The sequence below is a fragment of the Melospiza melodia genome, chromosome 1, assembly GCF_035770615.1.
Source record: "Melospiza melodia melodia isolate bMelMel2 chromosome 1, bMelMel2.pri, whole genome shotgun sequence".
NCBI classification, from domain to species: domain Eukaryota; kingdom Metazoa; phylum Chordata; class Aves; order Passeriformes; family Passerellidae; genus Melospiza; species Melospiza melodia.
Genome location: NC_086194.1, coordinates 90,788,732 through 90,813,351, shown reverse-complemented (window position 1 = coordinate 90,813,351; position 24,620 = coordinate 90,788,732). Strand labels below are relative to the sequence as shown.

At 38.2% G+C, this 24,620-nt stretch overlaps 1 protein-coding gene across 1 annotated transcript in view; it reads left to right on the top strand.

Moving 5' to 3' along the window:
- GMDS (GDP-mannose 4,6-dehydratase) overlaps window positions 1-24,620 on the top strand; it is a 409,268-nt gene that overhangs the window by 135,987 nt on the left and 248,661 nt on the right. Inside the window, exons 5-6 of the mRNA XM_063161557.1 lie at window positions 17,833-18,025; window positions 18,951-19,055. Coding sequence (XP_063017627.1) covers window positions 17,833-18,025; window positions 18,951-19,055 — 298 coding nt within the window. The remainder of the gene's footprint in view (window positions 1-17,832; window positions 18,026-18,950; window positions 19,056-24,620) is intronic.

Below are 24,620 nucleotides of genomic sequence, written 5' to 3'. Positions count from 1 at the left end.
TCACTAGTTTTATAAGCCTATCCTAATAATCCCAGAATTACCAAGACAACTACGATAAAAGAGCTAGTCTTGCATTTAAGTTACAGGCAAAGTAATTCCATTTGAAATTATAAAAAGTAACTCTTAGCTTCTGTATAGACAGCCTTTCCAAAAGTACTTTTCCAAGGCTTAGGTGTCCTCAGCCATCTGTAATGGATTACTTTCTCTTACTGTATTTCAGCAAGCAGGGTGGTGGGAAAGCCTTGGTGACAACAACACTAATGCAATAGGGGTTGATTTTTTTTTTTCCCTTTCAATTTATTTTGGCAATCTTGCAAGAGGGGGGGAAGCAGATCTAAATCAGCTACTGCAGCCTCGAGTGTGCTGAGTGTGCTTTGATATCCTCTCTATGTTGTGTCTTCTGTAAGGTAATAATCGCGTGGACAATACAAAGATGATTAGGATCATGCCCAGCCTTTTGATGTGCTTTATTTTCCCAAATTAGTCCATTAGGGGTGGTGGACACAGTGGAAGTTGGCAGAAACTGGGCAGTGGAGCCCCAGGAGGGATGAGAAGGCACCGTCTCTGGCGTTTGCAGGGCTGTTGCTGGACAGATGATCTGAAGCAGCGGCGGCTGCTCCGCTCGCAACCAAACGCTTCAGCCAATTCATCACAGGGCTCTCCCTGCTTGTGCAGACTTGAAAGGTTAAGGCAGTAAATAGTTTATTGCCACCGAGGCCTTTGGGACATTGATCACTGTTGAGTTCCCTCTGTTTAGATGTAGCTTCTTTTGAAATATGCTCTGTAGGTTTAGTCTGAGAGCAGGATAATTGCTGCAAGGGCTTAGGGCTTGAAAGCAGACACTTCCACAGCCTGAGCACAACGGGCTGCCAAGACAGACTGGTGTGAAACATTACAGCATTATATTTTCTTAATTCTCAGGACTTGAATAAAGCAATAGGAAAGACTGTTTCTTGAGGCATGGGAGGGTAAAGTCATGTGGAGTTTGCCCATTTCATACCTATTAATAAAAGTCCTATTTCCACCCTCTCTGGGGTGCATGCTGCAATTCAAGGCATCTGATGGTTCTCCTTAGCCTAGTGTGGAGGAACTCCTTAATTGTTGTGCAATTCAGTGTGTGAATTTTTATGGTCAGGTTACACTCCAGCAAGTACTCCTGCTCATGTAATTGTATGCATTTTTCATATCCCATTTATGTATAGGAGTCTTACTCTCACCACTGAGTTTCTGAAACGTGGCTGGCAGTATCCTGTCAATGCATAGTGCTGGTTGTGTGCCCAACCAGCTTTTGAGTGTCAAGTTCTGCCAAAACGTGATCTAATGACTCCAGGCTTTGGATCCAGATTGACTAATTTCTCTAATTTGAGGGAGGATTATGGGTTTGGGAGGGTAGATTACCACAGCAATTTGAAAATATGCAACAATACTGATTGTATGTACTTAAGCTTTTATGATCATATGTGACGATATGACAGTATATGCCACATTTTTGGTGATGGTGTTCTCCTTAGAAAGGTGAATTCTCAAGAAGTTGGACCCTGACCCAACTATCAGCTCCCCCAGGATGAAACCTTTTGTCCATGGGGAACTTCTCAATTTTGCTCAACCTGCATGCACTTGAGGTTTAAAATTAGCTCTGGTTAAGATGAGGTTATTTATATTTACATCATTTATTTGTTTTTCAGTAAAAGCCTGCAGGTAAAGATACATAAAGTATAAGACAGATAATAAATTTTAAAGAAACTTGAGCTTGTTGAGCTATTGTTTCATATGTATGTTGCATATGAATACAGACTTTTAAAGAGGAGTTGCAGTCTGGACAACATGCTGACAGATTTGGAGCTGTTTATCAAAGATAATATCTGCAGTCTTCTGTTCCAAACCCAGAAATGCTACCTGAGATTGCAAAGAAAGGGAGATAAAAGACATTTTCATACATCATAGCTGGAATTTTGTAATAAATTCAGATTGAGCCTTTTTTCGGACTATACTGGAATATGGTAAGTTATTCCAAACCCTCATTTTAAATGTATGAATTGGTGTTACTCTTGGGGATGTGCAGGGCTGGGAGTTGGACTCGACAATCCTTGTGGGTCCCTTCCAACTCAGCTTGTTCCGTGATTCTGTGGGTATTTTGATACAATTTTGAAGAAAAAATCAAATAATAAAATTTGAATTCCTGTATTTAACAGGTTTCTATAAACTTCAAGACTGAGGCAGTAAAGTGAGAAGGGAAAAAGAAAAACCTGGTGAGCAGTCAATCAGTTTCTCTGTATGTGGCCTCAGTCTTTACTGAGAAAACAGTACCTCAGGCTTGCCAGCTGTGAAATTTTTAGTTCATCTTTACCACAGAGCACATCACATACTTTCCTCATTAAGACAGCGCTGTGAATGGATGATGGATGAACTGTAGACTCATTGTGTTAGAAATACCTATTTCGTTTTAAAAGCTCAGCCCCTCCTTGTCAAGGCAGTCATTCCCTCTTGTAACAATAGAAGAAACATCATGAAGTCATAGTTCAGCTACAGTAAAAGACTTCATTCAAGGATTTGATGAATAGCTAAGGGAAACGTGAGAAAAATAATGTGACAGCTAAAATTTTTTTGTTATCCCTTCCTTTGTTGTCTTGAACTGTAAAATTGTCTATATTTTTAAGGTTAGGTGAGATTTCCCAATGTAGGCAGAATAATTTTAAGCTGAGGGAGGTTTTGAGAATGAATTTGAAGATTTTAAAGAGACAAAGAATCTGAGCTAAACCTTATACTGTTAAGGATGTGCATTTTAGAGCAACTGTTGCATCAAATCTACTTCTTAAACAGCTTCAGTTTTATGATTTCCAGGAAAGAAGAAAATAAAAAAAATTTGAAACAGAATTCTGAGATGCAGTATATATTTACTATACTGCATGCTGATATGTTTTTACATACAATTTTAAGAGCATACTTATTTTCCAGATACTGAATTTCATACAAATACATTAATTAGATGGAGTTTGAATTTGGAATTTTTGTGGGAAGCTATAATTTCAAAAGTGGTGGTGGTTGTTAAATGTCAATGGGAACTAAAGTCTTGGGGCAGAGTTGGGGTAATGCAAGACTCCTAGGATCAGACTGCTGTAATTTTGGCATGGTATCTAATTTGATCTCATACCTGTCTATGGTAATTTCCTGTGATGATACATTGCACAGTATTTGCTCTTGTTGTGCAGAGAGCCAGTAGTATCAGTTCAGTAAAGGGAATGGAATATCTGTGTGTTCTCTCACCTCAGGAAGAAAATTCATTGTTTGCTTTCTCTTTCTGCAGAATAAAAGTGCCCTGTAAATATATTACTAGGCTGACACATCACTACGCTTTACAAGCATAGTAGCTTAGTTTTCTTCATAAATTTGGCAATCTTTTAGCATAAAAAAAAAGTGCCTCCTCATTTCCATACAGCAAAGATGTAAGTAGATACCAGTTAGTTTGAGTTAGGTACATATTGGCCAAGTCTGTTTACCTGAATCTGAGGATTGTCTGTATGGCCAGTACAGCTGAGAAATCTAGGTTGCTTTGGTTCTCACTTTTTTCCTCAATAAAACACTTCCTAACATTATCCCCTTAATTTTTTAGGAAGAGTTCACACTTTTACAAGGTAATTTGGAGAGTATGACTTCAGTGTTCTCTAATGGTGTCTTCTAGCACCAGAAAAAGAATTTTGTAGGTGAGTGCAGGTGGGATTGTCAAGCTGTGTTGCTGGTTTAGGGATAGCACAGTCTATTTGAATTTTCTGAGAATTAGTCTTTGCAGAATGAGGTTTAATCACATTTCGTTTCTTGTGTTTATTAATCCCATTACTGTGGTTTTTAATCCCATTACTGTATTGTGTTTATTAATCCCATTAACTGCAAGCTATTAACAAGTTTGGTTTATGCATATATGTGGATTTTTTTAATGTGTATTTGCCTTATTGGCTTTTCTTTACCTGTTTTTTCCATTTTCATACTGGCATGAGATGTGGTGTCTCTTTACTCATGCTAATAGCAAAATAAATAGCAAAATATAAAGTTAAATAGCAAAAATAAAAAATCTTAACAATTTGATTTTAAAGTGTTCACAAATGTAAACTATCAATCTTTCATTTTCATACTCAGAAATGCAGTGTGAAAAATGAAAGATTGCACCTCTTTCCCTTTCGTTTTCCTCCCACCCACCAGAGGAGCAAAGGAGACAGTTCTTGCAGGTGTGGTTATCATGAGTTAATTGCAGCCCTGAGGGGTTTGAGACACTTGGGTGCATTTCATACCTTTTAGCTGTCCAAGGATGAGATTTTCACACGAAGGCTCCACCCCACAGTATTTTACTTTTTATTACATAAATCAGTCTGTGTGCCTAGGGATCATTTATCATTTCCCTAATATTCACCAGGGTACAAACAGTACTGTTCCAGTTCCATTTAACCTCCTTATTTCTCCCTCCTACTTTTGCTCAAAAAAAAAAAAAAGTTGGCAAGATGCTAAAATTGTATAATGGTGGTTCTGTATTTAATGCAGAAATCATACATTATCATAAGAAACTTTCACCCTTGAGTACTCTTTGTACTTCTGAGAACATGATATATGGCTGACTAGTGCACTTAGCAACGATGACTTCATTTAAATCTTAGCGTTTCTGAGAAAAGGATTACTGCCTAGAACCTAACTGGTATGAAAAATACATACTTTCAGATGCAACTGCAGTTAATATCAGCTTAAATTTGCGTGTGGAGAGAGTACTCTTGCAACATGAGAGGTGTTAAAATCTATAGGAGTGGAAAGTGAAACACTTGCTGAGGTTTTGCTTTCATGCCAAAACTTTTTAATTTTTTACCAATTATAGAATTTTTCATCACCATTCACTACTTAAATTTTTCAGCCTTCCCAGCCCAGCTTCCTTGGTATACTAATGACACAGGATCAAAAATTAACTAATGTGTCCAAACTCCCATATGACACTTTAGAAGTTTCCTCTGTTTCTCTGGGAAACAGGCAGCACCAGTTTGTTTCTCCCCGTGTTTTGTGGTTCCTTGACAGAACTTTTTGCATCCCAGATGAGGATGCTCAAGGCCCCAGAGCAGCTTGGGGTCAGCACAGTGGAAATTAACTAAGACTCCTACTGCAGCCACGAGACGTAGCGTTCTTAGCTGATGTCAGGGTTGTGTGCAATCATGGATCTTAACTTGTGGTGTTTTTCATCCAGCCGTACTTCGCAGCTATTCAGCACGTTTCCCTCATGGATAATCACTGCCTGTGCAGCAGGGCTCTCTCAAGTGCTCTGTAGAGGCTCTAAAGTCTTCCCCTTTTTGTATGTGCATTTAGTGGGCAAGTTAGTATCATGACATCTTCTTTGGCTTAATACTGTGTGTGATAAAACTTACAGACTGAACTTGATTTTTTTCTTGCCTGATGGACAAGCTCTGGAAACACAACTTTTTTTGTTTCAATTAAATACTTGTGAATACTGGCTGGCTTGGAAGGACATGGAAATTGAGTATGCTATTTTATAGAGGCTTGCAGGCATGTAGAGAAAATGTGTTTGGAAGGGAAGACAGGTTGAAAAAAATCCTGAGATAGATTTACATGACTCCTTCCACATTTATCTCTTCTTGAGATAAATGCACCCTGTTGGCATGTGCTTGTGATCCTGCCATTTCTTGACTGAGATATTCATGAGTCATTCAAAAAAGAAAAAGCCTGATTGAAAAGTGCTAATTGAAATAAGGTATTTGCATACAATAGGGACGTGGCATCTGCCTGAGCCATACATTTTTTTAAAACTAAAGTGCAATCGTTCACAATTTTACAGACTTCCCCTTATTTGTCAAATTTGATGTTTCCACTGATCCTGTCCAATGACTTGTTCAGTACATTTTGGCAAGTTGATCTTGTCTTCCACAGTGGTTTTCCAAGATGCCTCATCATGAGGCTGCCAAGTTCACTTTGAAAGCTGACAAAGCTTTTTACACATTAGTCAAGTCTTACTCAAAGCTGCTCTGAGAGGACCTTTTCTGGCACCTCAAGTGCCACCCCACGGTATAGATGAAGAGAAGCACTCTATTGTAGAGGTCAGTATGGTGTTTTGTCCCTCCTAGCGCTGCTAGAGACCAAAACTGCAATGTTGCTCTAGAGCACAGTCGGGGGCAGTAAAGAAATACAGTGTTTGTTCTTAGGGGCGAGAGGGAAAACTCACAACTTGTTGAGTTTTTGTGATTAGTTGACTACCAAATTCCCTTTTCATGAATGGTTTATTTTACCTTAATGTTCAAGTGAAGAGCAGCTGTTATTCCTAGTCCTTTTCTCTGTGTCAGAATCCAAGAGATAGGTGAAAAACAGGGCTGAGGTTAGGGTTGTGGGTTACAGTATACAAATCAGTTGCAATGTTCAGCTTTGATTTATGATCACCATGGCTCATGAGTGCCAAAGCTGCCTTTTAAAATTTATGCCTATACATTGTTTCCCAAGAGTTGTAGTGAAGAGGCTTTAGTAGTCCATAATAAATGGAAGAATAAAGTAGGGCAAAGGGAATACTAGCAGAAAAAATAACAGGCTGATTTATTTTCTGAGAGTATCATCCTGCTTGTTCAATAAAGTTTAGCCAGAAGGGTCTCATCCCTTTAAGCTCTCTGCCCCTTGGCCTTTCCCCCCTTACCTCCACATACCTGTTGAGACACATGTTTTTCTCAGGTTTCATCCCATAGCGTTCTTCCTAGCCAGCCACCCACATCCTTTTAAGACAGATCAGTTGATTAAGTAGAACATTTTATGTGGGGGATCGCCTTGGAGTTCAGAGTGCTCACTGTCACACAGAAAACAGCAGTGTTCTCCTTGAAAGGATGAAACTGGAGAAGATATAGGGCTCGTGGTTTTCAAAGTACTGTAACCACATTAAAATCTGAGCACTAAAAATAGGAATAATAAAGGGTATTCCACTCCAGTAGCTTCCTAGACAGGATGAAGAACTATCACAGTCCACTTTTGAGGTATGTAATTACATACTGAGTTTACTCAAAGCAGTTTCTACAGGTTTATTACATCACTCACAACAAAGCCATCATCACCTACTGTATTTGTGGATGCTATTAATACCCATATTTTAAAATTAATCATATGTAGTGCCTGTACATGCACTACAGGCATTAGAGCACTAGTGCTCCTCTGCTAGGGTTCACCCACTTTAGCATTTCAAGGGGTGTGGGTGATTTTGTTTGGTTTGTTGGTTGCAATTTTAATAAATTTGAAGGATTCAGTGGTTTTGTTTCAGGGCTGGTATAAACCTCAGACTCTTTTATTTAGTTAAAGAATGTTTTAAAGTATCTTTAAGTAGTTGTTCCCAAGAAGAAGTAAAAGGAAAAGAACACTGCTGGGTTTTGGAATTGTTGTCCTTTCTTTGAGTTAGATTTCAGAGTGAAATTTCACAGAAGATGACCTTATGCATTGGAAGAAAAGGCAATTATTTTCCCTGCTTAAAAAAAGAAAATTGAAAAAGCCAGACCCTGGTGACTTATTTCTTGACATGCTGTTGCATGTTTATTAACTTTCCCAGTCCAGTCATTCCTGATGAAGTACTGGAGCAGGGAAGGTGGCAACTATGGGAGCATGACTTTTGTCAGTACATACCTATCCATCCAAATTTGCACCATGCAATTAGCCATCCCAATTTAATTCTTAATGCACATGCAGTAAAATTGAAAAAAGAAAAGGCTTGGGCATTAATTGCATAGAAGTCTGAGGTATCCTGAAAAAATTCTAGCGAAAGAAAAGTTATGTTGTTTTTAATTGATTCATGGCAAACCAGAAAGTAGAACTAGGTCTGTGGAGATGGAACCCTGAGAAGCATTGTAGGTGATGGCAAATAAGGGGAGAATATGGACTTACTGAGGAAAGTGATTGGACAAGAATAGGACTGAAGTGATAGTGTTTATTTAGAAAATGTGCTTCGGTGCACTATTACTATTACTAATAGTGTAATAGAGCAAACTGAGTGCAATATGAGGCAGGCATCTTCAGAGACAGAGTACTTAGAACTCTTTTGCCACTAGATGCAGGTGTTGAACTCTGAGCTCTGAACTCCCCTCCCTGGGTACTTCAAGGCAGAGGTTGTTCCCTAGATGGAATCACTGTGCTGTTAAGGCTGGTAAAAGACATCTAAGACTGAGTTGAAGCACTAATCTAACACTGCCATCTTCACCGCTAAAATGTGTCCCCAGATGCCACATCCATACATTATTTGTGTGATTCCACCATTTCCCTGTTGTGCCCAAGACAAGAAGCCATCACTTTTTCCTGTGTGTCTGTGTATGCTCACACTTATTCATTCCCTCAAAAACTCATGCTCTCATTTGTCTCCCTGAAGTCCTGTTCTGAAAGCTCCTCCTCAAGTGAAGCACCATGAGCTGTGGTCAGAGCTGAGGTCCCTCTCTGCCCTCAGGCTGGGATTGTGATGGTTTTTGAGTAGCTGACAATAAGAGACAGCAAAAATAAGTTGCTTTATCTTGTATGGTTTAAGAGTGCTTCCAGACAGCATTACCTCAGCTCCACAGTGAAATGGGAATTTGTTTTCTGGCACTGACTTGGTGGCTGTGTCTTGGCCCCTGTCTGGGCCCATATTCATGGGCAGTCTCTCTGATTGGGTTTATGGTCTCATAAATGAGTAATACATGTATACTGATGCGATTAATTTTTTTTTTTCTTAGAGTGTCTCTGTGAAACAGGGAAGCTCCTTTACCCCTTTAGTTAGCTGTTAGGAAGAAGGTAGCAATTCTTGTTCAGAGGAGGAGAAAATTTAACAAAATTAAAAATCACAGATATTTCCATAGAGTAAAAGCTAAAAGCTTTTATTAATCATTATAGAAAGTGTTTTGTTTTTTTTAATGAAGTATATGTCATATCTCTACAGTTGCTTCATTCAAAGTGTACACAGCTTGGTCAGAATGAATTTTAGGACTTTACAGCAGTCAGTGGTTTTTTCTCATCTTTTTATCATGAGCTGTGCTACATCAGTTACTAGTTGGATATAGGACAGAAAGCCATCCCAAAATAATGAAAAGTATAACTTGGAGAACTGGGCAGATAATGAATAAGGTAGCTAATGGGTGGACAGGAGGGAAAATTAGCAAAAATTTTTTTTCTTAAAGAAAAACATTATTAGTTTTTAGCAAGTTTTCTCAAGTTTTTCAAAATCATTTTCAGAGATTCTACAAAGGATCTGCATAGCTTCAGTACAATTTTTTCCAGATCAAATGCCCTTAAGGTAAGAAGACCCTACTCCATAATAAAATATGCCAACTCCATTTATGAAATATTTTATTTTGTCATGAAGAGAGACGTATTTTTGATACATTGGTGGTATCTGAGAAGCTGAATTTTGAACTGCTTTTAAGCTTGCTTTAACAGTGGCATTTGAAATAAAGAATAGCACTCTGGGAAGTAATCTTCAGTGATAATAATTGCTGAAAACATTGCTTTTCTCTGGTTGAAAAGGCAGAACTTCTGACCAGCCCCATAAACTTAGGGATGTTTTACCAAATGCATTTGCAGGAGGTACAAGAGAGTCAGGCGAGGTCATCATTTGCAAAGTTTTGGGTTAATTCTGGCTCCTAGACAATACAGAGTTCTGTCAGTATTTGGGAGGGCCCATTGTGTTAAAATGTGTTCTGCATCTTGTGGGCCAGGAAGGCAAGGAGAGGAGAGACTGTTGTTAACAAAGCTTTGCCATACTGGATTATTGCTTTATTCAATGTCTATCTAGCCATCCATTGAAAGTCTACCAAAATCATAAAGCAGATAGATGGTGAAGGTTTCATTGCTCTTTCTAGGGGTTGGGGTTTTTTATTTTTTTCTTTTTTACTTGTGATGATGCTTTTATCACTACTGTGAAAAGCATCTTTCAATGTGTTCTGAAAGCACCAAGGAAGTGAGGATGAAAGTTTTTAAAATAGCTTCAGAAGTAAAAAAGCCTCCCAGAACTATAATATAGTTGTCATGTTAGAGTTTTAAATAACATGTATGTTTTAAATTAATGTACTTATATGTGAAAGTGAGTAAGAATGGTGCTAGTTCTTTGGAAGTGACTGCATTCCCTGGATGGATGTTATTCATAGCTCTCTATTCCCCTGGTACATATAAAGCAAAATGAATTGGCTATCTTTTTACATCTCCCTTTGGATGTTCTCTAGTGACTCTGCAAGTTGCCCCTTTTTGTCTTTCTATTAAATAGCATTTAAAGCTTCTGGCACAGCTGGACTTCAGTATGTAAGAAAGCTTTTAGGGTATTACAGTGTCATTAGCTATTGAAGCTACAATATTTGAAACATCGAAACCCATCCTGACTTTGCTGCATGTGGCATGTGCTTAAAAGTTTGGGTGTGTGTGTATATTGCTGAAGCTATCCCTGAACAAAATCATGACAATGAATAAAGAATCAATGCTGCTTTTTTAAAAAGCTTCTTTTCTAATCTCTGTAATTTGAAACTGAAGACTTAGAACAGTGGGTCAGAGATTGTTCTGCAAGATAAATCCCTTGCATCACATAACCCTGACAACTCCCCAGTTCCATCAAATTAATAACAAATGGATGAGAAGATAAGCAAAACTAATGGAGAGGTTACATTTTTGTGACAAAGGTTTATGGCCATACTGAATCTCATGTACTGTGATATCCCTCCTCCTTTTCCTCCTCCGCTTTGGTATTTTTTTACTATCAGATCTGAGCATTCCTCTATCTGAAGCTCTTCTGTGGAGGAGATATGATGAATAGCAAGCTGAACTGCATGTCTCCAAAAAGTTGCTGTGAATAACTCTCTACTTTTCTAGTAGAAATCACTGTTTTTTACAAGGCCAGGCCTCGTTCTTGCACACTGTACATCCGTGTTCCGCTCCTTGGATGCTGCTGCATGTTTGAAGATTGAAACACACTGCTGTAATCCCATCTGCCTCTCTTCTTGAAGCTGTGCAATAATGGAGTTTGGCAGCAGTGACTGAATGCCATCTGGACTGGATCTTTCCACAAAGCAGGGCCAGCTTACAGCAGGTGGCTCAAGGTGATGTCTGATTGAGTTTTGAGTATCTCCAAGGCTGGAGATGCTACAGATGGAGATGTCAAAGCCTCTCTGCACAACCTGTTGCAGTGTGAGACCAGCCATGTTGTGAACTCTTTTTTTTCCCTGATATCTAATTGTAATTTCACATGTTCCAACTTGTGCCCATTGTCTTTTGACCTGTCTCTGGGCAATTCCCTTTTAATCCAGTCTGTTAAATTCTCTTGATTCACTACAGCAGATAGGCAATGAGCAGAAGAGTAAACAATTTGCAAATTACTTCTGTTGGAGATCTGGTCCAAACACCTTTGAATCCAATGGTCAAGACAACTGTACAAGTTGTAGGAGACTGTTTTTTTTTTTTTAATGGAGAAGGGGTATTCCAATTGAAGGGTTGTGGGCATCAAAATTTTGAAAATAATAAGGAGCTGGTAGTTCTTCTATAGCTCTTAGCTGCTCAGACATAAGGCAGCAGGCTGCTTTAAAGGCACGTTCACCTTTAGAGGCAAAGGTGAACATGATGACCTTGCGAGTTCAATTTACAACTGCACCTGCAGCTTGCCAGGAAGGAATCACTTGCTAAGGAAACTGAATAATGAATTCAACTTTCAAACCCTACTGATAGGAGGCCAGATAAATATGAAACTTTACCTACTCGAGGAATATTTATCCATGCTTATTCTCTTTGGGTTTATTTTTCCTCTTTTCCACCTAACAAAAAAACAAGTAGCAGTTTTTGCTCCTAAGAAGGGAAAAAGGGACCTATATTAATAAAGCCAAGTTATTTCTCTTTGAAGATTATTTCAATATGTTTGCATCAAGAACTTGAAGTTAATCTGGTGGAGAGTTATAAGGAAGACTTACCCAAGTCGAGACATGAGAAATTTCTGTATGAATATACACTGTGGAATATGTTAGGGGGCCTCTTGATCCTGATCACTGAGTATTTCAGCTGCACAAAGGAAGTTTTTACAGAACCTGAAGATCATCAAGGATCATTTAAATCCCCAAACAGTAAAAAGGTTATTTTTGTACTTTGGTCTGGGCCTTCATGGTTAGAGGTGAAGGTGAAATACTGGCTCACTGATGTCAAAGCCAAACTTTTACCACTTCAGGGAGTCTCTCCAGTCACACAGCCTGCATAGTGGGACAGAGCCACAGTGAAACTCCACCATAGGACCAAAATGGAAGCACTGTAGAGAAGTGGAAGAATGAGCACTGGTTTTATCAGCTGAACTGCTTATTCCTTTTCATCACAAATAACTTGAAAATCCACATTACCCAAGCTCTCTTGCTGCAGCAATATTGTGAATGTCTTAAGCTAACATAAATTTTAGGAAACAATGTTGACTTCTGCTTCCACTTATAAAATCTTTTCTTTGCGAGTTCTCCACTTGTAATCATGTTGTCCAAATACTGTAATTTTATACAGATCACTTTATTATTTTTTCTCTTGCTAATGAGAGAACAAGGAAATAAATGGGAAAGAAGATAAATCTACAAAGGCCATGGTCATTTTATTCAGAATTTCAGTCACTACTTTTATAAGTCTGTTTCTGTTTAGCTAAGAAATTGAATAGGGCTTTAAGATATCAGGAGTATTGCTTAGTAATAGGCAGTTCAGAGCTGTTGAATTGATTGTTTTTCTGTATAGCAAAATATGTAATTGTTTGAGGGATTTTGTATCTTTCAATTAATTTTTTTATTGGGTGAGAGGAGAAACATTCATTGAGTTAAGAGGCTGGGGGGAAGAGGAATTGTCACATTCTCTTAGAAGCTTACCTGAGATTTTCTTTCCCATCCCCTTCACAGAGCTCAGCTCCCCCAGATACTTTATATTTCCTAAAATCCCTAAGTTTTTTTTTTTTCAGTGTGTTAGGACTTTACAGGAATTCTTGGCCCATAGTCTGTATTAGATTTAGCAACTGGAATCTTATGCTTTACATGCCTGTTCCTAGGGACTGAGCAGCTTGTTTATTGAGATGATGTAAGTGATCCCAGTGGTTTTTATTGGCAGTGGAAGGCACACTGAATATTCAAAGCAAACAGAATTGATTTTAAAGAATGCAAAAAAGTAACCACTGTGAAACTTGTGAGAGTTGAAGCATTTCTGAATAGTTTTCCTGCTTTGTGATTTGCTTTTCTGGCGTAAACCATTTTTAATGACCTGATACACATATCTTCTCCTTTGATAAACCTAAAGAATCTACCATAGGCTTTTTCAAAAGAGCAGTGGTACTTAAATTGATGTTATAGTTAGGTTAGCCACCTCTCCTTTTACAGTGAAAGAATAATAATTTACATTTATACTCTCCTGTTTCCTCCTGGGGCTTCGCATAAGCTTCCCTCTTATTACACCAACCTTCCAGAAATCCCATCTTCTGAAACTGAGAAGACTGTAAGAAAGAGATGAAATTTCAAATAATTATTTCTATTCCTTCCATAGAGCATTGAAGCACATTCTGCTAGCATATGCTTTTTTTTATTAAATAGAAAACTAATAATTAATATGATCACAGCTTGTCTGTTGGATTCTTCCAAATGACAAAGCAGAGATGAAGAGTCTCACAAAGTCAAACTATGTGTGCTCTAAATTGATAACTTTCAGAGTATCACCATTGCTGACAACAACACATTGGTCAAAAGCAAATATTATTAAGTCTACAGTCTTGTATATGGTGCTTATAGACATGGTAGGAATGTGGTCTTGTGGAGGGTAGGACCCATATGTTTTCATTTAGATACTTTTCAGTAAGCTTTTAAATCTTGTTGAAGACCTTGCTAAGCTTGATTTTGAATGATCAGTTGGGAAGCATTTTATTTAAAGTATTGCTCTATTAAATTAATATCTCTTGTAGAGATTGAATCTGTTGATTATAAAGAGAAATAAATGGGAGAGGGGAACACAAGAGTTCAAATTCAAAAGGTAGAAACCAGTTCACAAAACTCATTTTGATTGTAGCCACATGAAGGAAGAGACGTAATGTAGTACAGTGTATTCATATTGTGTCCTGTGCTTACAGAAGTGTTATAACTTATGAAACCTGCCAACATGCTTTTTCTTGTGAAAATTTTATCATCCTATGGTAAGACTTGCTGTGGAAATTTTTTCTTGTCTGTGTTTGAAATGTACTATATTAGGGATGAATGCAGCAAAGAAGATACTCAGTATGTAGAATTCCCATGTACGTAAGGAGTCCATTTGCTTTCTAGTATTCTTTGAGAAAATTCTGCAGGGTGTTCAGAACCTGAAAACCTGGAACTTGAAGTACTTTTGTCAAGTGTCTCCTTATTTTTCATTGTCCTCTTGTAATGACACACTTATCACTATCCGCTGAACAGAATAAATAGATATATCTGAAAAATACGCTTTTATGGTATCTCCAGAGATCAACAATGACAGCTGCAAAAGCATGGTGTCCTCTTGGTACTTGGGAAGTACAAAGTGCCAAGGTCACTCAGACTCGTGTGTTTCAAGACAATTTCTGTTTGATTGTATTCCATGATTTCCCTTTGGCACAAAACCTGTCCAAAAAGGCCTAAGTATTGGATCCATTACTTCAATACCTGTTGAGAAGACTTTCACATTTAAATTTTCTGTCAGGTAAAGAATCTTTTCCTTAGTCCAGTCATTACAAAAACTGCATGCTTCCTTCAAAACAAGTTGTTGTTGCAGCTCTAACTCTCTTGTTGAGAGTAAGAGATAGCTTTGGATTTTTGGGGAAAGAATAGAGCATCTGTCTTATGTAGCTCAATTAAAAAATCAGTATGTGTAAATAGGTTCTCCAAAGTGTGATCAAGAGCATCTCTCTTATGTTTTCTGCTCTGGCTCACTGCTATCTTTATTGGTGTAGAGGAAGACAATCTTCCTAATTCAGACACTTAAGAAAGTTGTCATAAATTAGGCAGTTTGAAAACTCTCATCTGTAGGTATTAGCTCAGCTCTTTTTTCTCACTGGATAAATGTTTAATCTTTCAAAAAGTATGATTTTGTTTTAGCCTTTATACACCTACCTTTACAGTAATATCCATGAAGTTTTTACTCTGTCAGGTAGTCCCACAGAGATCAGTGAATGTTATTTTTAAGAGTAACATCTATGGAATCTGGGTCTATACTTGGTTTCTATAACTCAGTTCTTTTTTGTGTGCTATGCATGCATTTTGTTTTCTCTTGCATGTCCCTCCTAATGAAGCCCTTCTTTGGGGTTTTTTTTTTTTGGTTTTGGTGGTTTGGTTTTTTTTCCTTTCTTCCTTTTTTGATATTTCTGCTAGTCTTGAACAAAATACAGTGTATAAGAAGAGGGGAATTATGTTGTAATTTGTTGTAATTATATTCTATTCTTGCTGTACCCTAAATCAATTAATACTTAATTGATTTAGTATATTTTAAACCCTTTTACATTTTTAACTTTGAATTAGAATCAAAGTAAAATTTGGGTTGCTTTTATCTGTATTTGCAATATAGCTGCTCCTGCCTTCCACAGGGTCTCTTAACAGTCCAGAGTTCTTGGTGTTGGATGTTTTAGTGGATAAAACTATTTTTTAAATTTTTCTGAAAACCATTTTTGTCTAACCTGCACTCGAAAATGAAATGTATTTAGTGGTCTGAGTCCTCACCCTGGTCAACAGCAGTCTGCATTACAAAACAGACACAGAACTGGTGGTTTCTGCTTGGGGACACTTAGACCCAGTCAGAGTGGGGGCACAATTACCTCACACCCCAGGGAGTGTTTTCTGAAGGTGAGGACTGAGGTCATTCATCAGGCAATAGGGAAAACCATCTCTTGTGAAATTGGTCTCTACACCAGCCAGAGAGAGCATTTCCCAGGGCTGCTGCTGCTGTGGCCTCATTGCTCCCTTTGGTTTAAGAGTTTTATAATCTGGGATCTCCTAGAGTGCCTCAGTTTCATATGCCATTTGCTTTGCAGAATATGATGCAAAGGAGCAATGATTTGCATTTCAGGGTGATGTTTTTAGCAGGTTATTTATTGGAAACAGTGCCTTCGTATAGGTAAATTCCTGGATTCTGCAACAGTTATTATGTATTTTATGTTGGTTAGTACATTATTGACTGTACCATCTACTCATTAAGATGCTTTCCTAAGAGTTACTCTGACACTGAAGTTGAGAGACTTAAGTGGCTGTCATCTTTGTGCCAAATGGATTAAAACAAAAAATGCACAGCCCTTCTTGGTAGATCAGTGCTCAATTTCAGCTGGGTCATACCAGGTTAATAAGACAAAGTATCAGGTTGCCTTTTGTGATTTTTTTCTCTTTTGGTAAAAAAAAAGGAAAATGAAGGTTTGGTTTTGTTCATATCTTTATCTGTTTCAGCTCAAAACTGTGTGTGAACCTTTTTATTTTGGAGCACAGTAACACAATTTAGATAATTTCATGCCTGTATTAAATTAACCATAAGTGAAAGTGCAAATTAATCAATCAATTTTTTTTTCCATCTGCTGTGTAAATAAGCCTTAAACCTCCAGTGGTTACTGAATAGGGGAAGTGGCTAAACAGGAGGAATGAATAGAGGGATAGCAGTCTGAATCAGCCAGAGGGGACATAGGTAGAATAATTCTTTGGGTCAGGGCCATGAAGGAGACTGCCCTAAAAGCCCATTCACCTTTACTTTTTGTAACATTGGCAGTATAAACAGGGAATTTTTTCCAAAAACTGGCATAAGCAAAATCCCTGAGTACGGGAGAGGATGTAGGAGGAAGGAGGAACGTGCTGCTGGGATGGGCACTGGTGGGAAAAAATTCTTCAGAGTCCAGGAACTTTGTTGGAACCTCCAAAAAACCAGCCTGTACCTCCAAAAAAAAAAAAAAAAAAAAAAAAGAGTGAGCTCCCTTCTGAGCATGTTTCTTCCTGTCTTCAGATTGGGGTGGTCACAACACACCTCTTACCTTCAGCTTACTTTTTCCAGGTGTTTTTTTTTCTTGTTCTGTAAGTGCAAAGAAAATAATTAATGTGTTTTTAAAACAGTCTGGAAGCTTAGACTCGAGCACTGATTGTGGCATAAGCCACAAGACAAACTGATTGTAAAGGCAACTATAAATACTGGAGTGGGGAGAGAAAAAGGAATCTTGGCTCACCAGTGGGCATGACTTTATTGTCATACTTTGAAGAATATGTCAGCTGGAGATGTCAGGGTATTTTTCATACCTCCAACCCTTTGCAGTCACATTTTATGATCTCTCTAAGCTCTGTGCAAAAGCCACAGCTCTGGTACACCTTGGTCAGATAGTGCTGGGAGTCTCATTTGATAGCAGGTATTTCTACTCGTCTCTGAACTTTGAGGTCTGCTTAAATTGCAACACCTTGGATCTTGTTTAAAGTTTGGGGGGAGGAGGTGGGGTTTTTACATGTTGGTGCTGTCATGCTCTCTGTCCTATTACTTTTTCAAAATGTATTTTGGGCAATTATAACCAAATTCAAGTGTGTCAAAGATATCAAGCTCAAGTGACTGTTGTGGAAACTGGCAGCTATAGAGATAAGAGAGTGCCTGATAAGGTTCCCACCATGGGGAGGCTACCCCTTACTTCACATGGGAAAATAGTCTCAGGGAACACCAGTCATTTGGTTTGGCTATTTATGGAACTACTTATTTATTCTTAGAAATCCTTTGAGGGTACTTTTGTAAACTGAGTATCTACTCTGTACAGAAATGTCTAGATGGTCTGTGGCAAGTGATGTATTACTTTGGTTGGTTGTAAAGGATTTTGGCATGTTCTGTTGCCCTAGTAAAATCAGTGGGTTTTTATTTCTTTCTCTCCCCAAGATTTCTTTTGACCTAGCTGAATATACTGCTGACGTTGATGGGGTTGGCACTTTACGGCTCCTAGATGCTATTAAGACCTGTGGCCTTATCAACTCTGTGAAGTTTTACCAAGCCTCCACCAGTGAACTTTTTGGAAAAGTGCAAGAAATCCCGCAAAAGGAGACCACCCCTTTTTACCCAAGATCGCCTTACGGTGAGGAGCGCTGATGGTGTGTGTGTGTAGTGTCTGTCTGTCTGTCTGTCTGTTCTCCCTGCTCATGTCTCAGGGCTGAAGTCATTTGGATGTGAGATTAGAATGATGATAGAGCTAAAGTGACTAGACATGTTGAGAGGCATACCTTTATGAATTACTATATAAAAAGTATTTGCTGCCATTGCCCGAGGGTTGGAAATTAGCATCTCACTTCACAAGGCCTTGTTCATTCAGCTCAGAGGTGAAGAGCTCTTGAGGAAGGGGGAGTAGGGTGACTCCTCCTTCACAAAGGGCAAAGGGTTGTGAGGTACCACTGAAGTGATAAAGTTTCATTTCTTTTTTTTTTTTTTTTTTTTTTTTTTTTTTTTTTTTTTTTCCTAAACGAAAGATTCCCAAGAGTTCACATCTTCTTTGTGAACTCGTATGAAATTCGAAACACTTATTAAAGCAATGATCATGGAGGATTTTGGTGATAATGTTTCAAATCAATTTGAGTGTTAAGGCACCAGATTTTCACTTTTATTCCTCCAAAGTAATTTTGGTTTTGTTTTGGTTTTTTTTTTAATTAACAGAGGTCACTACAGTGGCATATTTCACACGCTCTGATTGTGTTAATTATATTATAAAAGAAAAAATGCTGTGTCTGAGTGTGTATAAGAAGACAAGAAAGAAAGTGCCCTGATGTTTCCTGGCCAGTTCAGAGCCTGCTCAGAATATGAGTATTTTCCCATTCAGCTACTGTTTATTGGGCTGATTTATTTTTTTTAAATATAGAATTTGACACATATAGGGAACTAATCAAATGCTAAAGCACATTGCTGTTGAAATGTGGACTTCACCTTGCATGTGACAGAGACTTGTGTGTGTGTCTGAGCTGTGTATAGCCAAGCATTTATACAATAACACTTCAAAATTATTTTTACAGGGGCAGCAAAACTGTATGCCTACTGGATTGTGGTGAACTTCAGAGAAGCCTACAATCTCTTTGCTGTGAATGGCATCCTCTTCAATCATGAGAGCCCCAGAAGAGGTTAGAAAAGCCGTGTGAAACTGTTTCCAACCTTGTGTATATCTGATTGGTAAAAAGGAACAATGCTTCCACAGGTTTCATTTAAACTTGCCAGAATTCTGTAGGGAAGGTGTCACGACTTGCAGCCTGCCCATGGCATTTGGTGCAGCCCTCCTGGCAGTCTCAGAGCCTCAGAGCTCAGGAACAGCAGCTCTCCCCTTCACGCATGGTATTCCATTTTGTAGCTCACTAACACCAAAGGGAAGTTTGGATATCTAATTTTGTGTCCCTGTTGATAATAAGTAAAGGCAAAAATGTTAATATGGCACATTAAAAAAGGCAGATTTTCTAAACATTTATTTGGGCAACTGCATAACAGATGCAGTTTCAGGTGTGACATACTCAAGATTTTAATTTGTGTATAAATGTCAAATTAAGAGGCAGAAAAAATAGATGCTCTAAGTTCATAAGACTAATAAGTACAGCCTGGTATATTTTGAAAAAAATTTGAATTATGGCCCATACTGTTTTACAAGATGGCTTTTAACACATGGCTTTAAAATGCCTTTCAGTTTAATCCTTAATAGCAATGCAGCTTAAATTCCACTTAATCATCCCTTTTCCGCTTGCGGTGCTTTATGAACAATTAATGCTGGTATTTAGTTTGAGTAAGACTCCATGGTTGATTAGAGGTCTCTTTTACAATGACAGTTTTCCTCTGCCCTTTAAGTATTGTGACTGTTGAAAACACTCTAAAATTAAACTTTAAATTAACACAGAAAACTCTATTCTCAGTGCAGAAGCCTTTTATTGTGGTCTGTTTCTAAATGAAAAATAAATTCAAGTTTTACAGGAATGCTATTATATAAATTATAGCCTGGCACAAAATGGAGGATTTTTAATCATACTTATATGGTAATTATATAAAACAGACCATAATTTCAACTCTGCTTAAAAGGAAAAAAAAAAAAAAAAAAAAAGAGGAGAAAAAAGGAGTCCATGTCAATAGGATTTAAATACTCATTTCAGTCTTTGGGAGTCACAGCTGTGAAACCTCATCATACAGTGGCTAGGCAGCATTTACAGTAGTTGGTGGTGGAAGCTGGTGTATCACTTCATTGGAGCAAATAAAGCACAAGTTCAAAATTAAAGGAGAATCATATTCACTAGATTATTTAATTTAGAAACCATAATACTTTGCTTTCTATTAAGGAGTTTACTGAGGTGTATTCATAGTGTGCTGTGAACTAATGCTCAGATTGCTCTGAGTTATCACTGTGTAATCAAAACATTCTGACCATTGTAAAAATGTGGGAACGTGCAATATAAAATATTAGCTTGGCATGATTTCTAATAACTCCAAGGAGCTACAAGATGAGATGAAAATTTTATGAACACGTACTGTTTCTGATGCTCTGGTATAGACTTGTGCCATTTTGAAGGAGGAGAACTTCAGTACTCATTGCTGTTTTGATCCCTCTGGTGTTTCTTCCTGCTTTAACACTACTGCAATAGGGTTTCCAATCTAAGGTCTCTTTTCAACACATTTAATGTCCCCATGGAGCACTCAAGTCTGTGCTTTGAAGTCTCAGGCTGTACTTTTCATTGTGTTTGCTGGGTGAAGTTTTGGACCCTTTATGCCATGAACAGGAATCTTGTCCTAGAAATGGTTTCAGTTGACTCTTTTTTGCCTTAGCAGGAGTACTTGCCATGAAAGCAGCTGTAACCACAAACCAGTGTTATTTGAATAGTGTTTTTGTGGGAAAAGGTTTGGAAACTATACTGTACAGATAAGAACACGATATAACAGTAGTTTTGAGATTGCTTCTTGTTAGCCACTCATCACTTTCTTAATATTTTTGAAGATTGCAAAGGCTCTTCAGGAGGAAAAGAGGGCTTAACTGGAATTTCTAACTCCTATGCAAAGCTGGTAATATCCATAGAAGTTTTTGGATGCTTTATAGTTTAGCCTTTTTTTTAATACTGATTTCAAAGACTGGGAATACCTAAATAAATCAATACATATTTTCTTCCAATACTATATACCACTATTTCAGTTGGTTTAGGGTTACACTGAATGCATCAAATACAACATCCCATTGATGGTGGTATTATTTGCATCTTGTCCACACAAAATCTAATGCCCAGGAATCAGAGCAGAGCAGAAGGTTGCAGCAGCGCCACTTGCTGAGGTACAGAAATGATCACTTTGGCAGACAGTGCATATCTGAATTTTAAACCATACTTTTGAAAATTTCTCTAAGTTTCTTACACAAAATGTATTTATGGGAAAAAAAATGTAAAGAGACAAACTCTGATATTCCTTACAGCCAGGGATCTGTGAAATATCCTACACTGCAAGGCAATGGTAAGGATGAACAGAATGCATTTTTCATGCCTTGGAGCCTGCATTGTGGGCAGTGATCAAATATAGAAGTATTTGAAATATGAGTACTCATGTTGAAAGATGGTGAATTGCAGTTTTCTGCCAAGCTGGTCACTGATGTTGAATTGAACAAACAATTGCAAAGAGTTTGCTTCATGATCTGTAAATAAGTGTTTAGGGTTGCTCAAAAAAACACAACAAAGGTTTTAGCAAAAATGGGTTTCATATGAATTTATAAAAACGTGACTTAACAAAGTTTGATAGCCAGGTTCGCTCTATTACTTACTACATGGATGAAACATACAAATGAATACTGAGTTAGAATCAATTTGGAATGATTCCCAAAGAGACTAAAAGTGCTGAAGTGTAAGGGAGACCCATTGAGTCAAGTTTATAAACTCCTGATGCAGCTTAGTTGCAGCTGGTTCAGTCTTTCATTTCAGATCTTTACAATTATTTATGTCTAAAAAATATTTTTTTTTAATTCATTAGTATTAATTTAGCATGCTATCAGCAACTTACTGAGCATCTGTTGTGAGTAAGGGGTCTCTCCACCGTGATACCTGAGTCTCAGGCAAAGAATCTCAGACCTTGAGATGAGTCCCAGATCAAGGGGAAAGGCACTGGAAAGCAGTGAACCTGTAATTTAAATAAAACAGAAACTGGATTTAGCCAATGTTTTTAGTAGAAAAGTCTCTCTGGCTCAAGGAGCAACTTTGAGAGGTGTCCTAACTCAAGGGGGGATCGCTGTCACACAGCCATGCTGCCTTGCAGAGAGTGCTCAAAGCAGGCTCAAGTAGACTGACATGTTTATGGGATAAAGTTGAATTACACATGATGGGGAAGGTATGTAGTGACCCTTTGGACCTTCAACTGTCTTTGTTCTTCACTTACTGAGTCTTGGAAAAGCCACCCACTATTCATGTGTTCCAAGCATCAATGCACCCTGGGTTAGTCCGACCCTTTGTGGATTTCCTGGAGGAGCTCTTGGCCAACCTGCAGCTCAGGTGTTTACATCCTTTGGAGCCTGTGCCAAAGTACTGCTAGTTTGAATAAGGGGGCCAAGTGCATTTGCCACAATCTCTATATTATGTTCTGATACTGTAGTGCTGGGGCAGTGCACAAGCCTAGTGAAAATGAGAACTGCTTAATCTCAAGAGCCGCTTTCCTATAAAAGGAGCTCAGGAATCTACACCTCTTCTTTCAGAATACCAATTCTTCCTCTGAGCCTTTCCAGCTTAAACTCAGAAAGGAGCACCAGTAGTTAATCTCATGTAGCCTGTAAAATAATAGGGAAGTCTGCACAGAGTTCATAAGGGTAAAGAGTGCTTAAGTCTAATATGAAAGGTTTCAAAATTACAGAGGCTTGAGAGAAGTGTTGGATTTGGGAACATTTGGTTTTCTACTTTTATCTTGCTCTCTCAGAGAAAGACAGTAACAGGAGTAGTTCTAAGATGTGACGCCACAGTGTAAAGCTGAGCACTTAAGTTCGCTGTGTGGGCTTCCTTTCAAGTATGATGTTTCATGTTCTGACAATCAGAGTGCCTTTACAAAAACACCAGTGATAAATTTGAGATTGGCTGAATCCACTGAGCCTTATATCTTAATTTTGGAATAGTACAGCATTATTAAATTGCACAAATACTTGGGTCTATACTCCAGAGATACATGTGTATGTAATAGCAGAAAATATTATCTAAAATTTCATAAGAAGTAAAATCAGTGGCTGTGTTAGACTAATCTTAATAAAATATACATCTACTTTGAGCCTTTCTGTAGTACTTTCTATTATTTTCTTTATATTATACATACTGCCTCTCATTTCACTTAGTCACCTTTACAGTTTTGTAAGCTGAAATAGTCACTTTTTGACCAGTTCGTACTTTTCAGCTCCCATAAATCAACACAGCTGCACTGAAGTGAGTGGGGTCGTGTTGATTTATGCCAGCTGAGGGTCTGGCATAGTACTTCCAGTAATAGTCTGGTAATGTAAGATAAGCATGACTTGCTTCCTTTGGGAAAAAGACCTGTATTAGCAGTATACTTTGCTAAAGCTAATTTCTTCAGTTACTTTCATCCATTTTATCCAGGTATAGCTCAAGAGTTTCGTGATTTATGGTCATGCCAAGGTGAATGGGATCTTCCATTTCTGAAGCTTTTTTATTTTCTAAGTATGACACAAGCTGAAAAGCAATATGTTCTACAGTAGCTGCAGGCAGTCTCTGTATTCAAAAATGAACAAAAGAAAACCTAAAGAGCTTCTCCAGGGTAATGTTTGGATTTCACCCTCCCCCTCAGAACAACGTGATGGGATACCCAGTGGGGGAGGTGAAGGCTGTCAAGTTGCTGGTGGTAGCTGAATACTGGTAGGCTCCCAGTATTACCAGTGTGGAAATGTTTGCCCTATAGCAATATTGGAAAGATATTTCTGTTCCATGAGCTGACGGTTTTGACAGTGGAAGAGTGAGGCAATTAGCAAGTCTAGTTTTCAGGAAAGCTGGGGCTTGATCCAAACCTTTTTTTTACCTCATTGGAAAGATTCCTGTTCTTTTGTTGAGCTCTGGATCTCACTAATAGCTCATTTTCTGAGTGGGAAAGCAAACTGCTTGTTGTCAGTGTCATTTGTTTCGTCCCAGACAAGCCCTTACTGTTGTCAGTAACTTCAGTTCTGTGTAAGAAGTTGTCTCAGGTTTACAAGATGTACCTTTGGATGTCTAAGATAATTTTCTGATTTGGTTAACCACTTCACTGCTTGCCTCATCTGATCTTAATCTGCCAAGATGTATAAACATGTACAGCATGTTTCCTGACACAATGCAACAAAAGTTTTGTTTGGTTTTTGTTGGGTTTTTTCCCCTAAGTAATACTTTGCCTCCACACATGACCTCATTGCGTAGATCATTCAGTAGGGAATTTTTGTGTGTCTGATACCAGCTCTGGTAAAGCAGTTGTCATCAGACCATTGCTGTATAGCCAGAGGGAAAGGATACAACTGCTCATTTCTGTGATCTCTTTCAGCCAGGGTAGAAATGGCTAGGTATTAGATTGCAGGCTGAATGTTGTCAAAGTACATGTAGTAAGATTAAAATGAAATCATTTCTTAAATAGAATGGGGAGCATTCTTTGCTTTTATTGTGCATCTGGGTCTCAGGTTTGCCAGAGAGAAGGGGGGGTAAGGGTTTACCCTACTCACTGTAAAT